The following is an 18,359-nucleotide window of genomic DNA, read 5'->3' on the forward strand; positions in this document are numbered from 1 at the left end:
TTGCCATTTTGGTCTTTGTTCTCACAGATGAGGAAATCTCTTCTGCATATCAGCATCTATCATATCTCTTCCTGAGCCCCGCACTTTGATCTGTGGGCTCAAGACCAGCACTGTAGTCTGACAGAGCCCCAGTAAGGCATAAGCCATATAAACTGCATTTCACATCTTCATAACCTTATTTTGCATGGATTTTTGTGTGCAGTGAGGCCCCCATAGGAATTCAAAATAGGGCCACATAAACCCACAATGAGTGGGGCCCCTCCTCCACCCGACCCAGGATCTCCAGCCGTAAGGTCTCTGGCCTTAGCATTCATACTGAGTGAACAGACTGCACAGATGACACAGGCCCGGCGACACATTTTTGTATTTATTTTTTACAGCCTATGGTAGCATAGTAGGTCATCTGGTGACAAAAGGTCACAGCAGCACCTACTGTTCAAGTCCATATCCAACACAGTTGGCTGGAGGCTGAGTACTAGACACTGCTTATTTCAATTAGAAAGTCATAAGTGCTTTTTGACATTCACATAGAGGTTGACAGGGGTCTTTGAAAGCCTGATAACTTGAGTATGTGTGTGTGTGTGTGTGTGTGTGTGTGTGTGTGTGTGAAAGCAATCGAGAAAGACAGAGCATTTACTTCTATACATTTTATCATTGTACTATTGTTCTATGCTTTGGGCAATTATACCATTAGAGTCATGCCAAAGTCATAAAGCCAATCAGAGAGAGATTAATCAATCAATCTTGATTGTTGATTGATTGTGTTAATTGTTAACAGATCACATTTTCAATGGGTATGGATGGGGCACTAATAGTTGACAACGGTAAGGCTGTCTTTGATCTGGGGGAGGGTCACGCATAGAAAACATGTCTTCAGCTGTGTGGGGGTTGGTGGTGGAGGAGGGGGTTGGCGTTCGCGGTGGCAGGGGGGCGGGAAAAGGGGAGGCGTTACTGTACTTATGTGAGGGGTGGCGGAATATCGGATAAATACATCCCCACATATCAATCGAATCGAAATCAGGACGCCAAATAGACTACCGGTACGGTCCAACGGATGCTATTTTACCCGGTGTTTATCCAAGTCAATTTGTTTGTTTGGTGAGGATGCTCGTGCCTTTTCGACTCCTCACCTGGGACACGGAAGAGCAGCATTTCTGAAACGGAAAATACCACTTGACAACAAAAAGGAACATTCCAATTTTTACAGTTTTTGCCTTTTGGAGACTGATGTCAATTTAAAATAAGAACAATCTGAGGACATTTCAGGAAGCAACTACCCTGTATGTATTTTTCTTATCTCTTGTGTTTGAATGCACATGTCCGAAAACTGAGAGGAAAAGTAGAAGAGGTGTCATCAGCTTTGGTGTATTTTAGGACGGAAATGTCGAGCTGGTCTCTTTGATTCATTTAAAGGTGTTCAGTTTAGTTAAATCTAGCAGCAACTCGGCGTTACGTGTGAGTGCAATCGTGCTGCTATTATAAAATAGTTTTTTAATTCTCTCGAGACATTTTCAAGGCGCATTCGCTGAAGTGACTTTTTTTTTTTTTTTATTCATAACGAACTTTGGTGCTCTGCAACAGAAGTAGCCTACTTACCAAATAATTCCCTCGAGCGAACAATGACTGGGATCTGACGTGTTTTTTTGCTAGTGTCATTGCATAGAATTTTATATAGGCTACTCAAAACATCCTCGGTGCTACCTGATCGAAGCTGCTGGCAAGTCACTGCGCTGACACTGAAACACACACGCCACCAGACACTACAAGAAACCAGCAAGTGCCGTCGTAAGGATTCAACAACTCAATCGGCGCAATGAGTGATGGGCCGAGGCAACGTGCAGGCACAGCAGTGTCGTCTGGAGACGCTCCATCAGAAAGCGGGAAGGACTCAGGTGGTGGAGTGGCCCTGAAGAAAGAGATTGGGCTGGTCAGTGCCTGTGGCATTATCGTCGGTAAGTTCAAAAGCGTGATGTCTTACAAACATCTTGCAGCCTATCTCCCTTTCTTTATCTCTATAACTGATAGTAGCCTATGGCAACGGGCAAGTTGTGTGTCCCTTAACCTTTTGTACTATTTTCCTTCTTTCTGGCACTGTATGTCAGAAGCTTCTTGTGTAGTTTTACTTTGTAGAACAATATACAATATTAAAAAAACATATATAATAAGAAACATGAGAGAAAACCCCATGTGCTAAGTCTTTATGAGTAAGGGCTGCCTGTGTTAGGGCAAGGTCAAGTTCAGCCCTCATCCATAATCTATTTTCTGATTTTTAAGATCCAATGTCTCAGTAGGTCAATGTCAACACAACCTAGCCTAGGTGTCAGAGAAGGCAGGTTTTACCAGGTGTAGTTATCATAATTAAAAGGCACAATTAGTAATTGTGTGGCTGTGTAAGGCTAGACTCTGATTATCCTTAGATGTCTTTAATCAAGGCTATGTGGCCTGCTGCTTCCAGTCTGATGAGAAGAGATTCTCTGACCTTGAAGGTGATGTCATATAGAGAGTTACCATGGAAACCAAGACAGATGAACATGGGGAGGCATCCACAAGGACTGCAGGTGTCATCTCTGTGGCAACCGGTGATGTCTTAATGCATCACTTTCCCTCATCAGAAAGCGCACTACATCATAATTACCTTGTAAAAGTGACTCATTAATGATGACCATTTCCTTTGAACTAACCTGGCATGTTAATTGACTTAAATGGTGCTGCTCAGGCATATAGACTCCTAGCCTTCAGGCAAGTCACCTGAGTGATAAGCGGCCTTGATCGGGTCACTCATTCAACAGCAGTAAACCTGCCTCACGTGAATGGTCTTATCAGATGACTGCCACGGCTCATCATCACAATTAGCCTTTGTTCTGAGTGTGCTTCAGTGGGCTTTCTCAGAAGCCATGAAAGAGCAGTCAAACACAATCGTCTTCCCTATCGGCCTCGACACATAAATCTCCAGCAGTCCATGGTTGGCTGGAAGAAGACCTTTGCCCAGATAATGCCCTTCGTTGGCTCCGCTCGGTGGCTGCAGTCTTGCCTGTGCGGCTTGGTCACGTGGGGTTTATCTCAAAGGTGGCAGGAGTGTGTGAGGTGGGTTCACAAGCAGGCTTTTGGGAACTTAAGAAAAGAAGCCTGGAGTTTGGTTGGGGGGGTGAGGGGGTTGGGGTGTGGTATGGTAGTTGCCAATAGCTTACATGAAGGTGCATTCTTGACCAGGAATGAAAGGGAAATAAGAGGTAGTGTTAATCAAAGCAATGCAGTCATGAGGGCTCAGGAGGAGCTAACACTGACGGGATTTGAGAACTCCCGGCTCATTCCTGACGCCTGCCTCAGCCACCGGAGCCCATTAGCCTCTAACTCTGCCGTCTGAGAAGTGCTGATGGTGCTGCCTCCGTGGGTTTCTGGAGGATGGCCAAGCGCAGGCTCGTCCAGGCTGCGTCGCAGCAGGAGCACTCGGTAGTGGGATTTGAGTCTGAATGGAAGCACAGCGCAAAGCTCACGTAGTAATGTGCCACAGCTCAGCGGGTCTTTGAGGAAATGACTACCTGCATGCCACTCCACTTCCCCCCCCTGCACATGCAGGCCTGTGCAAAAGCACCTTAGGACTTTGAGCTTAGCTGCATTATCATAGCTAGCTGCTGGGCTTTTACTTCCAAGCCCTGCTTGATATCACAGAATTGGCAAATCTTGATAGTTGCAGCCTTGGAAACCATGATTTAGCTCGTAAACTACCAGGAGATTCCCTGTGAGCCTTTTATGGGGCCATGTTTGTTTTCACAGCATGGATAGATGGATAGATGGATAGATGGATACTTTATTAATCCCAAAGTACATTTTATGCATGTGGCATTGATTGAGCCCAGGAATAGCATGCAGCGTGTAAATCCTCTGTTGGAGTTCCATTCTTTATTGGCCGTATTACAGATCCTTGCAAATGCAATTAGTTAATGCTTAAAGTTATTGAAATGAATGTGTTGTTGGTAGCTCAGCATATTGATGCAAATCTCTTTCTTTGGCATGATGGATCCCACTGTCGAAACCAGCTCCCCACAGAGAGGGATGGAAGTTGTAGCTGACGTCACGTGATCTAATTCTCACAGGGTTTAATTCACAGGGCTCTTACAGCGAAGGAGGTCGATAAAGCAAGATCAATACTGGGTCGTTTGGGGATTTAGTGGGGGGCTCTTTTCCACTGGAGTTAGAAGAATCTTGATTTATAGTGGAAATGTCAGAAAGAAACGTTTCCCTCGTCGGTAGATTCATGCCTAGGAGGAAGTTGGCTTCAAAAAGGGGACAGGAAACCAACAAGCATGTGCATTGTATTTCACACGAGTCAGCATACTAGACCCTGTTTTGACCTTTGACCTTGTAGAGGGATGTCCATAAGGCCCCAGACAAGATAACTTGGCAAAACGGCTCCGCTGATCTTAGGCTTTGGCCATCTGACCTGATCCAGTAAGTCTGTACATTACTTTGGCAAGTCGTATTTCCAAGCTCTAGCCCAAACCAGCTCACTCCAGTTCCTCTCCTCGAGCGTCACCCAGCCAAGGAGTATGAAACACTATTCCTGTGACCATAAAATGTTATGCAACAGCATACTGGTGCATATGGTAAGCTTTAAGACAAGTTAAGGGGGAGGTTTAGTATGGATTTGTCTAAAGAAAACACACAAAAAGACACTCCAAAACACTAAATTAACAAATGCATGAATATTACAAAGAGTTGCCAGTCCCTGGTTACGCCATCTGTGACCATTGTAATGTATCCCAGCAGTATAATAAGAGATTGTCAAAACACATGCAAGTCAACTGTAGTAAAGGGAGAACACACGTTGAGCAAACGCACGGTACTTGAGGGACATGGCAGTACGCACGTGTGCTCACCTCCAGTGGTGGTTGTCTGTGAGTGACAGCTAGCTGGAGGTGCCCCCCCCCCCCCCTTCTGCAGGGACTGCTCCCAAAGTTTTACCTTCTCCAAGGGGTCCTTCATGATCCAGATATTTCACATGGTCGCTCCGCATGCAGGAATGGCCACCTTTGAACTCTGTACAGTGACTGAGGCCTCCGCAGTCTTGCACTGGAATCTGCCCGGTCGGCCTCAAACATCCAACCTTTGCCCCAGTTGTTAGTTTCAGCGCTAAGGGGTGAGTGAGGGGCGATTTGGGGGGGGTTGCAGGGTGGGGTCAAGTACAATGCTCCAGAATACACAGAGCCAAATCTAGTTGTGAGGCTCCTCACCTTTGATCCAGGCTTAGATTGATCCCTGACATGGGCACCACTCGGGAAGCTGTCAACTGAATCAGACCAGAGATGTACATGGATCTTTTCATGTGGAACAGACTGCTCTCTCTCTCTCTCTGTCTGTATGTTTTAGATCTGAGCGCCCAGAGGTTTGGATGCTTATATAGGGCATCAATGCATTATTAAGATTTATAATCCAGCCCCCTGACCCCAGTTGCGTTCCACTGTAGTTGATGCACTCAGTCACCCTTTCCCTTTTCACAGTGGTCAGACATATTTAAGACTGACTCAGCAAATTCCATCTCCTCTTTACTTCTGTGTTCTCTTGTTCCCTCCCTGTCCTTTGTCCCTTCCCCAAGCAGTTATTCACATTCATAGTATCTTGTAGTTCTCAGTAATTAAGGGGTTTTAGAATTTTTCCTGTTGTAGTGAATCTGCCACGCCATTATGTTTGTTCAAGTGGTGTTAAAGTAATGACTCCTTGGCTGCAGACCATTCACTGACCATAAAGTTAATGAAATCATTTTGACAACAAGTTTGCAATGTTGTTTCTTTCACTTAACTCTGAAAAGTTCTTCTCGTCCTGTCTTGTGTGCTGTGAGCTACTGTAAATGATGCTTGCAGCTAATAATCCTTTCATCTGTTGCCCACCTCTAGGTAACATTATCGGATCAGGGATCTTTGTGAGCCCTAAGGGGGTTCTGGAGAATGCCAGCTCAGTGGGCTTGGCTCTGATCGTATGGATCGTCACCGGCGTCATCACTGCCATCGGTGCACTCTGCTATGCTGAGCTGGGCGTCACTATCCCCAAGTCTGGAGGCGACTACGCATATGTCAAGGACATCTTTGGTGGACTGGCCGGGTACGTTTCTGAGTTGATACGACTTGAGAAAAAGAGATGTGAATTTATGTGAAAACAAGCTGTTTGTTTCTTGTTGAGAATTTAGGTCCGCCAAGGTCTATACAAAAGACGAGCTACAGTAGCGTGGCTAAGCATGTGCAGAATACCACTTCCTGTTGTCTTGTTTCAGGAAGGAGGTTTTCTCTTCTTGTTTTTGAGTACCTGAGTGTTCTGGTACTGCCAGCAGAAACCACACAACAACCTAGAACGTGTGTGGTCTCATGACAAACTATAGCACAGAATGACTGCAGAGCCTTGGGTTGTCTTTTACTCTAGACAGAACACACTGAGAAATAGGTCATCCTGAGAGTGGGAAAGTAGCCAAGGTGAAAATGACATGCTGTGACTGGTTCATAAATTAGACATAATCTGCAGCAGTTCTCAGCGCTAGTTCTACAAAGCAGCAAAGAGAAGCGAGAGGATTGTGCGCTTTCTGACCTGAGAAGACATGCTGGCTAACACCTTGGGATGTTTTTGTGGAATTCCCTCTTTCCCTCTTTAATCAAAGGGTTGGAGGCCTACTTGGGGTGGCCACGAGGTATTGCTTTTGAGAGACAGGAAAGCTAATATGAAGTAGTGGAAGTAGTGGAGCGTGAGGAGAGTGCCCTGCCCAAAAGCATGCACTAGTCCTGCTGCTTTCGCCCGCAAATACACACTAATAGGATCATGAACTCCAGTAACCCTCAACGAAAAGAGAAAACTCTGTGACCTTTAGCTATGGAGTATTTGTGTCATGAGGCCACAACAAATGCAAGAGGATCATTGGATTCCTAAGTTTATTAATGCTGTGATCATGTGTAGAGTAAAGCATTAGCGTCGAGTAAAAGTATTATAAAACACCAACCTATTTGTTTTCCCCCCTTGTAAAATATATAATCCCCAATACATTTGTATACAGATGCCAATGTGAAATGTGTGTTTCTATGTGTATGTATGTTTGAATAGGAGTGTGTGTGTGTGTTTCTATGTGCATGTGTGTTTGAATGGGTGTGTGCTTGTGCTGTGTGCATCACGCTAATCAGACCACTTTGCTTTGCTCAGATTCCTGAGGCTGTGGATCGCCGTACTGGTGATCTACCCCACCAACCAGGCCGTCATCGCCCTCACCTTCTCCAACTACGTGCTGCAGCCCCTCTTCCCCACCTGCTTCCCCCCGGAGAACGGCCTGCGTCTGCTGGCTGGAGTCTGCCTGTGTGAGTACCTGTCGAGGGAGGAAGGGGGGGGGGGGGGGGGCACACAAAGTATAAGTGTTTAAAAAAAAGGAAGGGGTGGGAGAGATTAGGGAATGGAAGGTCTGGGAAAGAACAAGTGTATCGTAAGAGAGTATCTGTGGGAACAAAGTGGGTGGCGGGAGGTGGGGTCCAGATAGACAAACATACACCGGGAAAATGGTCGAACCTGAACATTGTCCACATGAATACCCCATTCAGGGCATGCCTGATTTGAGTGTCACTTTGCACGGGTCTGAAGGGACACCTAGGTGAAAGTCAATCAGTTGTCACCCTGCACATGCCAAACATTGTTTCAAATAGTAGCTCGCTGTAGTGCCAAAGGCTGTGTGTTTATATGTTGTCAGCCGGGACGGTGTGACTCCAATGGAGTAGCAACAGAGTGAGAAAAGGGGGAGGGAGCGATAGCATCGGGGCGACAAAAAACCGTAGCGCAGAGGGAGATGGCCACGTGAATGATCAAGAGATGACCCAACGAGGAGTGGGCAGAATGGAGAGGTTGTGAGAAGATGCTTAGAGACGAGAAGGAGAAGGAGGAAAGGTAGAAGAAGAAGCCAAATATGAAGACGAATGGGTGGATGTCTTTATGCGGCGTCGAAAAGGGCCAGGGCTTGGCCTCTCTACAACCTTCTCATGCACGTCCTAAATTTGACAAGATGTGTATAGACGGAGGCAGAGAGACAGAGAGACGGGTGGGAGGTGGGTGCGAAGACCCTCGACTTTAGCGCAACATCCATCACCCTTTTTTAGGAACGGTTGAAATTCAACCACTGACAACATGCCTTCCCATCAAACTATGCAATATCTGTCCCTCATAATACTCTTTCCTAGAATAAAAGGAGTTTTCTCATAATAGTCTTTCCTACAATAAGAGATGTTCCCTTGATAACTCAATGTGGCCAAATTGTGTGCTTCTGCACTGAGATGGCCTGGCAATAATCTCTCTTATGGCTCCTGTTTTAGGTGGTAAGTAGATTTTGACTAGTCTGGGCCATTTCTGTTTGATCTTCTAAACTGGTTTACAAATCCTTCTTGTTGTTTTGTCAGATGGCATTATCTTAACCCTAACTGTCTGTCAGATGATTACGCCATCAGCTGAAAGTACCTGAGCAAAGCAGTTAGGTCTGTGAGGTCTGCACTAGATTTTTGCAAGCTTAGGCAACGCTCTGTATTGTTTTCAAACATTCTGGTATCAAGGAAGTAGGACTGCCTCTGAACACTGCGTTCTGATTGGTCTTTGCTGAGAGAAAGCACTGTGTTATCTGATAGGCTATTGGATAGATGTTGTCAGGCAGATTGTGGAAAAAAGCAGAGCGGTGATGTTTTGTTTTTGGTAGGTTTGTCATGTTTTTGTTCGGTTTCAGTGTTTTGGCTAATCCGATCAAAGTGGGTGAAAGGTTAAGACTAAATATTATGCCATCTACACTCCAGCCCTCCATTATTTTCTTTTCCGTCTGTTTTTTTATGGGGTGGTCCCCACATGGCTGTTACCTCGAGACAGGGGGAGAGAGCCAGAGGATGATGTATGTTCCTCTCATACGGCAGTACTACTGCACCACAGGTCTGCCCTTTTCTCAGAGCCCAAGAAACCACTCGTACAGTAACCGTTGAGTTCATGGAAGTAACTAATAGTGAGAGTAACTGATTACAAATTTGCGTATGTGTGTGTTCAAGGGTGTGTCCCATCCCTTTCAAATCTATACTCTAAATACAAATACGAATGAACCTAGAAGTAACGATTCATGGAAGGAAAGGAGGGAACAGCCCCCCCCCCCCCCCCCCCCCCCCCCCCAGCCCCATTTGCTGCCTGCATAGGGGTGAATAAGTTCAATCTGGAGCACATGTATAGCCAACAGCAAAGCTACTGGCTAGTTGCACTACCAAGTCTATGTTGTTTTTTTGTCCTATAATTGGGTGTCAAGTACAGGCTTGTGCAATCCCCTGAACTAGTGAACTGACTAATTCAGAGAGAAAACTCATCTCAACCTGCCTTATTTTATCAAGGCAGCCAAGGCACAATCATTTTAATTTTTTAGAAGGCTTCCTTTCTCTAAAATTGGTTTGTTTTCATTGTTTGCGGTTGCTGTAGGCATTGATACCTGAAGTTGAAGTAGCCTAACAGCAATGTGCTAGTCAGATAAAATTGAATTGAGTGGCTAACAAAATCTGCATTTATGTACCTAGCTGATGATATATGATGACTCAATACAACCCAGCTATGTGTGCATCTTATTCAGGAATGTCATTAGCTTTGTCAGCACTAAAGTTAAGCAACAGAGTATGTTGAGGCTTCAAAGGATGAAGTCGTCAGCTCACATGATTCAATGTCCATATCCTCTTCACCCTGAGCTTTGCTTACATGTAACAAAATAGCCCCAGACAGCCACTGATATCAGCAACTATGGTGTTGTTAGACACGAGCCAGATTAAAATACTCACACGGAACACATACTCAGCAAGTGACCACTTGACAGCAAACATACTTGCACAACAGCTGTTCAGCTGATGATGCACTTGAGGTTGGTTTTTTTGGCAGAAGTGATTGTTCCCTAGTTCCCTCATTAGAAGGAGAAAAACACCACAGTTCTTGGTGTGTTATTGCCAAATGGATCACAAAATCATGTTAATTTCTCACAGACTAAAATGTAATTATTAAAAAGGTAGTTTGGTCTAATAGTTTGATTCTGAAGTCTGTTTAAGCATTGCTGTAAGAATATAATAGAAAGACATGATTGCAGCTCAAGAGAAAAGGAGAGAGGCCATGAAAAGACATGACGGTTACAACAGAGGGGTCAAAGTTCCAACAGACAGTACAGTTGGAAGTAAAAGTTGACCCGTGTTTGATTAGACACACCCTTCATGGTACTGCTGAGACACTTGCAAGAGTAAAACCCTCACAAACACACATCCTATATACAGTATATGTATATAAATATATATATATATTGCATACTTTTCAAGTTTCTGTTAAGGTGTTATCTCACCTAATATTACCGTTTTTGTATATTACATAGCCCAGTCAGTCACCTCTGGCCAATATCAAACTGTGAGTTTATTTGAGGTCACTGTATCGTTGTCTTGTTTTTTGTGAATAGTATCTTTTTCACTAGAAGTACTACTCCAGTAGTGGACCACTCATGGAGTTCAGTCAGTCATCTGTGTTGCTAGCTATTCAAAGCACATGGAAAATTCCTTATGGTGCCCATTTACAGCCATTTTGAATATTGTCTCAGAATGCTTAGGTGACCCTCTCTCTCTCTCTCTCTCTCTCCAGTGCTGCTGACATGGATCAACTGTTCCAGTGTGCGCTGGGCTACACGCGTCCAGGACGTTTTCACTGCAGGGAAGCTCCTCGCCTTGTTGCTCATCATCATCATGGGCATTGTGCAGATCTGCAAGGGTAGGTGCTACCTGTCAGTCTCTGCACCCGTGTGTGTTTGTGTGCGTGTGTGTGAGCGCTTGTGTGAGCGCTTGTGTGTGTGTGTGTGCTCAGAACTAGTCCTCCATATCAAAATATCAAAAAAAGAGTTCTCTTCCTGTTAGGAAAAACCCCAGAGAGATATGGCAGCCCTTTGAGTCTGGAAGAGTTCTCGCTGTTTGCAGAGCAAAAGTCACCGGGTTCAAAGCGACTAGCCCAGAGAAAACAATAAAAGCCAACAATGGGAATTTGGCATGCCCAGCGGCATGTCACAGTGGGTCAGAAATAATAAGGCCAATGAGGACCTGTTGTTTCGCGAGGCCCCGATAATGCGCCTGAGTGACAGCTGTGGTCATTAGCGGGATGCACAGAGACCACATGGGGAGGAGGCGCTGGTATGACGCTCATGCTAAACCCCACCAGGTGACTCACTGAGTCTTGTGTAGGGTCATTAGAGAGTTCTCACTGGAATGCAGAGGAGAGATGGGAGAGAGAATGACAAGGAGAGAAAGAGAGAGAGAGAAAGAAAGAGAGAGAGTATGCCAGGGTTAGAGAGAGAGATGTGACCGCAGTTTTAGACAGACAGACCACATGACCGACAAGGGTACAGCAAAGACCACTTTACAGACCATATGTGAAGGTCATTCATGAACAAAGGATCTCTGATAATGATTTTGACCGTTCCTACTGTCTTTCCTTGTCTGTGTAGGAGAGTATTACTGGCTGGAGCCTGCCCATGCCTTTGAGCCTTTCCAGGAGTATGATGTGGGCTTGATTGCTCTCGCATTCTTACAAGGCAGCTTTGCCTATGGGGGCTGGAACTTCCTCAACTACGTGACTGAGGAGCTGGTTGACCCCTATGTGTAAGTTACCGTCTACTATCCACTACACAGTGTGTAACAATTCCACAATGAGAGACTATATACCTAAATAGAGTATAGATAGAGAATAGATATACACGTACTTATCCATCCGGAAGAGCATGAACTGAACCCAGGGACAGACATGGTCTGGTCCTTTGGGAGAGGCAACAAGAACACAAGTGTTTAGCCGCAAAAACAAACAAACCACACAACACAAACAAACGACACAGAGGTTCAGCAGCCAAAACACAATTTAGGCCTTGTTAGGGCTTAACTCACATTCAGGAATGCAGCCTAAGGACAAACAGAAAAGGGGCACACAAGTCCAGAACACTTTATGAAGTAAACAACACACACTTTGATAAACAAAGCCTGAAAGAGTAGCATCTGATTGTGTAGCCACATAGAACTTTGCATTGTGATAACAGCAATGATTTGCTCAGTGAGGTTTTTTGCAGTCCAGTGAAATGTACAGATTATCAGCTACAGTTCTTCCACTGAATAAAATGTATTGTTAGGCCGAATCTCGATTCTTCTCCTTGCCCCTTTTGCTTAGTCTTGTCTTAGTCTTAACCCTAGCACTTGCAAGTGTAAGGGCCAAGGGCTGAGATCTTTCCCCTATGAAATGAGACGCCACTCGGTTTCGGGACGTCATGCGTGACTGTATGAGCTATGAAACTAGCGATTTAAAAAAAGTCTAATGAAGAACATGGTTGCAAATATATATGTATACAACTGTGTAGAGCACGAAACAAGACTGTCGTCATTTTTAAATTAATTATAAGCCAAAAAAACTTACATGTAGTGTATGTAGCATGATAGCTGGCAAGCTACCATATAAGCCAATGGAGTGGTGGTATACGCGCTAATTGTATCCTAAAAACTACCGTTTGAAAGCTGCAGTTAAGACCGACATTACTATGCATCGTTCGAGTAGCACTTTTCAGATCAAACCGAGTCATTATAAACATATGAAAAGTTGTGTAGATAGCTTTATTCATGTAAAATATTCCTCGCTTCAAGCAGCCATGTTTTTTTGAAAATTCCCGAGCTGGTTTCGCAGTGTGCTCTGGGATAGCCCTTGGAGTTAAGGTAGCTCTCCGATCATCTCAAAAACGAGGGCCATACACCCCTTAACCTTACCCCTTAATCTTGATCAAGTTGGGTATTGAGACGCCACTAGCTCTCACATGAACGCGCGATTTCAAGGGTAAGGGGTAAGATAAGGGGTAAGGGGAAGTATTGAGATTGGGCCTTAGTCTCCCTCTGCTGTTTTATGTCAAGCTACAATAGCACATTTGCCCAAGCTATTTCAACAGAAGTTCTAAAACAGATTGTCTAAGTGCTATTTGTTCTTCATTTTAAACAGGAACCTACCTCGTGCCATCTTCATCTCCATTCCCTTGGTGACATTTGTTTACGTCTTTGCCAACATCGCCTACGTCACCGCCATGAGTCCACAGGAGCTGCTGGCGTCCAATGCCGTGGCTGTGGTGAGTTACCTGTTTTACTACCTGTCTTGTTACTTAATAGTTAATAATTAGATATGTACTTCATCTGATAATACATATGCTGTATCCATTAATGGAACATTCTGCACCATCTCTGCCATTGTATCAATTAATCATTTGAAAAACATACCTTGATCAATCAAGTAAAGATGCCCCATTTATTAAAAAATTAATTGAATACAGAATTTTCCTTGACGAGCATTTCCTTCAAACCATTTTCGTAATTCCATTGCCATTGGATTCTTGTATCATTTCTGAGTCTGTGTCTACAAGAAGGCACGCGTGTGTATGTCCGTGTATTCCGGTGCGAGTGTGAGAGTGTGTATTCAACCCAACCCTCTGTCTCTCGCTCCCAGACGTTTGGTGAGAAGCTGCTGGGAGTGATGTCATGGATCATGCCCATCTCTGTGGCTCTGTCCACCTTCGGGGGGGTCAACGGCTCCCTCTTCACCTCATCCCGGTCAGTCGTCTCATCATATCTTCATCTGTCTGTCTGTCTCTCCATCTGTCTGTCTGTCTCTTCACACGCCTGAAGATCTGTCCAATCCCTTAGTGCCTATGCATGGCCACTACCGCTGTAATAATCTCTAGTGTCTCTTTTCTGTCTCTAATCCAATTGTAATAATCTCTAGTGTCTCTTTTCTGTCTCTAATCCCACTGTAATAATCTCTAGTGTCTCTTTTCTGTCTCTAATGCCGCTGTAATAATCTCTAGTGTCTCTTTTCTGTCTCTAATCTCACTGTAATAATCTCTAGTGTCTCTTTTCTGTCTCTAATGCCGCGGTAATAATCTCTAGTGTCTCTTTTCTGTCTCTAATCCCACTGTAATAATCTCTAGTGTCTCTTTTCTGTCTCTAATGCCGCTGTAATAATCTCTAGTGTCTCTTTTCTGTCTCTAATCTCACTGTAATAATCTCTAGTGTCTCTTTTCTGTCTCTAATGCCGCGGTAATAATCTCTAGTGTCTCTTTTCTGTCTCTAATGCCGCTGTAATAATCTCTAGTGTCTCTTTTCTGTCTCTAATCTCACTGTAATAATCTCTAGTGTCTCTTTTCTGTCTCTAATGCCGCTGTAATAATCTCTAGTGTCTCTTTTCTGTCTCTAATGCCGCTGTAATAATCTCTAGTGTCTCTTTTCTGTCTCTAATCCCACTGTAATAATCTCTAGTGTCTCTTTTCTGTCTCTAATGCCGCTGTAATAATCTCTAGTGTCTCTTTTCTGTCTCTAATGCCGCGGTAATAATCTCTAGTGTGTCTTTTCTGTCTCTAATACCGCTGTAATAATCTCTAGTGTCTCTTTTCTGTCTCTAATCCCATTGTAATAATCTCTAGTGTCTCTTTTCTGTCTCTAATCCCGCTGTCCCGCCAATATCTCCCCATTAACTGACCCGCCATCACCCATTTGATCATTGAATAGTATCTATATAGATGTCACTTGACTGTGTCTGCGTCTGCCCTGTCTGTTTCCATTGTGTGTGAGACATCATCTTCCACAGTGACCACATGTATCTCTTCCCGGTGCCTGTTGCAGGTTGTTCTTCGCCGGGGCGAGAGAGGGCCACCTCCCCAGACTGCTGGCCATGATCCACATGAATCGCTGCACTCCCATCCCAGCTCTCCTCTTCACTGTAAGCACATCACATCAGCCCCGCATGCCAAGACCGTACACTTTCACTGTTTTTAACTCTGTGAACGTCAGTACAAAGTCAGCGTAGGTGGTAGACCTAAGTTTACCACCTATTTAGCTTGCTATTTAGTCTACTGTTCAGCGTAGGTGGTAGACCTAAGTTTCAAAACTGTCTTGTTTAGCTTGTTGATTTAGCCTACTGTTCAGCGTAGGCGGTAAACCTGAATTTCAAGATGGTCTTGTTAAGCCTGTGATTTAGCCTACTGTTCTGACTTAACTATAAGATTTGGAAATGGAACATATTAGTGTACCTGTTGGCTGTTAAACCACAGGGTTCTGTGCCACAAGATTAGTCAATGCTGTACGCCCCAGTGCTGGTTGATCTCTATCCATTTCCATAGTGGGTTGGGACAGACCCATCTGACTGTTATGATTCCTCCCACACAGTGCATATCCACCCTGCTCATGCTGTGCACCAGTGACATGTACACTCTCATCAACTACGTGGGCTTCATCAACTACCTCTTCTACGGGGTCACTGTCGCCGGGCAGATCGTCCTGCGCTTCAAAGCGCCAGAAATGCATCGGCCAATCAAGGTGAGCTTTGAGCATAAGCATTTTTATGTATAGTATTTTTTTGGAATACTTTATTGCGCAGCAAAGTACGCTTGCGCTGAAGACGTGTACAGAATACAGCAAACATAGCAAGCTTTAAGTGTGTTAGGTTTTAAAGCATATTCTTAAGTTCGTAGGTTTTAAAGCATATACTTAAGTTTGTTAGGTTTTATAGGGTGACCAGACGTCCTCTTTTAACCGGACATGTCCTCTTTTTGAGACCTAAAAATTGCATCCGGCAGGGATTCCAAAACTGTCCGGGATTTTGCCACGTCGGATGTTTGTTTCTCTGGGTCTTTCACAAACTACTTTTTTTCGCCCTTACAAGTTTTGGAAAGGGTATCTCCCTTACGTTCCACCTTCTTGCGCGAGCTCTGACTGTAAAGAGAACTGTCATTGGTTGACCGCCCTCTCAGTGTTGCCAGATGCACGATAATTATCCTCCAAAGACGATCATTTTGAGCATTTGGTACAATACTTTGCCATTTCCAATCTGGCAACACTGAGCACCTTGCTTTTCCACATGCAGATGTCATGTGCTGTTGTAAACAATACAACTAGCAGTTGCATTGTTTACAACAGCACATTACACAAATGTCATGTGCTGTTGTAAACAATGCAACAACTCAGTTGCATTGTTTACAACAGCACATGACATCTGCATGTGGAAAAGATGGCAAAACCTCGTCGCTGGGGGAGGGGGCGTGGTCATCTGAAGGGGACATCTGAAGGGGAGACAGTGGTACAGGAGGTAGAGAAGTCGTTTAGTGTGTGTATGCGTGTATACATGTAAGTCGCTTTGGATAAAAGCGTCTGCTAAATGACTAAAATAAAAAAAATGTGTAACAAGATGATAAAACATCGTCGCAGGGGGAGGTATGCTATACACTACCACGCCCCTTTCTCCCACGATGAAGTGTCTCTCTTTTTCTCAAACTCAAATATGGTCACCCTATGTTTTAAAGCATAAACTTAAGTTTGTTAGAGTTTAAAGCATGTACTTAAGTGTGTTAGGTTTTAAAGCATATACTTAAGTGTGTTGGGTTTTAAAGCATATACTTAAGTGTGTTAGGTTTTAAAGCATATACTTAAGTGTGTTAGGTTTTAAAGCATATACTTAAGTGTGTTTTAAAAGGCTCAGCTGATGATGACCTGTGCTCATTCCTTGCTCTTGTTTGTTACCACGCCCACAGATCAGTCTGATATGGCCGGTGATCTACTTGCTCTTCTGGGCCTTCCTCCTCATCTTCTCCCTCTACTCTGAACCTGTGGTGTGTGGCATCGGCCTGGCCATCATGCTCACCGGTGTCCCTGTCTACTTCCTGGGCGTATACTGGGAGAACAAGCCCCAGTGCTTCAACACCTTTGTTGGTACGTCGGCCATCTTGTGTCCTCTCGCTTCCGTCACGGTGGCATTTTCACTGATTTTAACCAAATACGCAGCATTTTATGTTACAGAATATTCATCACCTTCTAGTACTTATGGCTGTTTTCTGTCGATAAATCCCACAGATAAGATGACGTACGTTGGACAGAAGTTCTGCATGGTGGTCTACCCCGCGGAGGACAACAAAGACGACGATGCAGGAGTTGAAATGAAAGAGGAGAAGTCTCCTCTGTCCGGAGAGGATGAAGAAATGCAGAAATCCGACTGCTAAACACTCACTCATCCATTCATTCACTCATTCACATAAACGAGGCACTACACCACAAATAGTATACTTAGTATTCTTCAACTGAATCGATACCCATGAACGATACACAGATGAGGAGGCTCCTGTTGGAGGACTGAGAGTCGAGGTTTTTAGGGTGGGGGGTGTGGGGAGGGGCTGGATCTGAATGTGACAGTCAGCTCCTCACACACACACACACACACACACACACACACACACACAGAAGACACTTTCTTCTCGCCTTCCTCGCCTCTCCATGGCTTCCACTCTCATCCTGTGCTTCACACACTCCCAGCACACTCCAGTGTAGACGCATCCCCACTACATTGCAACTGCCTGATCGACTTCACTTTTATTTGTTTTTTTCTTTTTGTTGTTTTATTCCTTCTTTTTTTATAATACTGCTCTCCCAAAGATCCTTCAGTGCTAGTATTACGCTTTTGTGATCAATGTCATGTCACCAATACATCAAGAACAGTATAGGTATTTTTCAATGTTGACAACCTTGATTCCAAAATATTTTTTTATAATTGTGATAATTGTTTTATCATTATAGCTTTATTGCTGTTATTATTTTATTTTCATTTTCAGTCATTGTTTCTTTTTTTTTTATCTATGGTCAACTCTGGGCTCTAATTGTAATGCTTCAGGGGCAAATGTTTATAACTGTGTCGGGTAAGGTTCGGTGCCTACCCTATCTCTGTGCAAAAGCAGTTCCAGCTCTTTTAATTGCCTTAATTATGATATAATCTGTACTTAGGTATTAGTTTTATTGTTGTTATTGCTTTTTTGAAGAGATACAATTTTAGAGTATTAAATGGTTCGGTTGTGATATTCAATCCAGGTGATGGGAGCAATGAATTACACTGTAGCCAGCAAGTGAAGAAACAAATCCCAAGAAACAAGGTTACACTGTTAAAATAGGAACACCTGCCAAAGGAAACTCAGTAGCAACCAATATTGTGAAGAGACACCTCTACACACAGACAGACACTAACGCACAGAAGGGCAGGGCGAGAGAGACTGTATGTGGTTGTACAATGCTAATGCTAATGAGAAACTCACTTGTATGACAGCCTGACCAGACTCAGAGACAGCTACACACTTACATGAAGCTACTCAGTAGTTCAACACTGCCAGTCCGCTGCCCTCTGTCGTCAGGCAGGTCCTCTTCGCTTTGCCTGTAGTGGACCTACTGTTGTAAAACACTGTGTAAAACCACACCTCCATAGAGTTATGTCCCACTTCAATAATTTTGGGTGGGCATTTACAAACTAAATCAAATTCATGA

General features: G+C 44.2%; 1 protein-coding gene across 1 annotated transcript; it reads left to right on the forward strand.

Annotated features, from left to right (window-relative positions):
* Positions 1–1,813: 1,813 nt before the first annotated feature.
* slc7a8a (solute carrier family 7 member 8a) lies at positions 1,814–17,053 on the forward strand (the record flags this gene model as incomplete). The annotated part of the gene is made up of 11 exons (XM_080838370.1): positions 1,814–1,952; positions 5,892–6,096; positions 7,177–7,328; positions 10,639–10,764; positions 11,492–11,645; positions 13,015–13,138; positions 13,513–13,616; positions 14,685–14,781; positions 15,228–15,377; positions 16,589–16,766; positions 16,908–17,053. 11 exons carry the CDS (start codon positions 1,814–1,816, stop codon positions 17,051–17,053), a joined length of 1,575 nt encoding a protein of 524 aa, XP_080694496.1.
* Positions 17,054–18,359: the final 1,306 nt, after the last annotated feature.

Source organism: Sprattus sprattus (genome assembly GCF_963457725.1).
Source record: "Sprattus sprattus genome assembly, chromosome: 5".
NCBI lineage: Eukaryota > Metazoa > Chordata > Actinopteri > Clupeiformes > Clupeidae > Sprattus > Sprattus sprattus.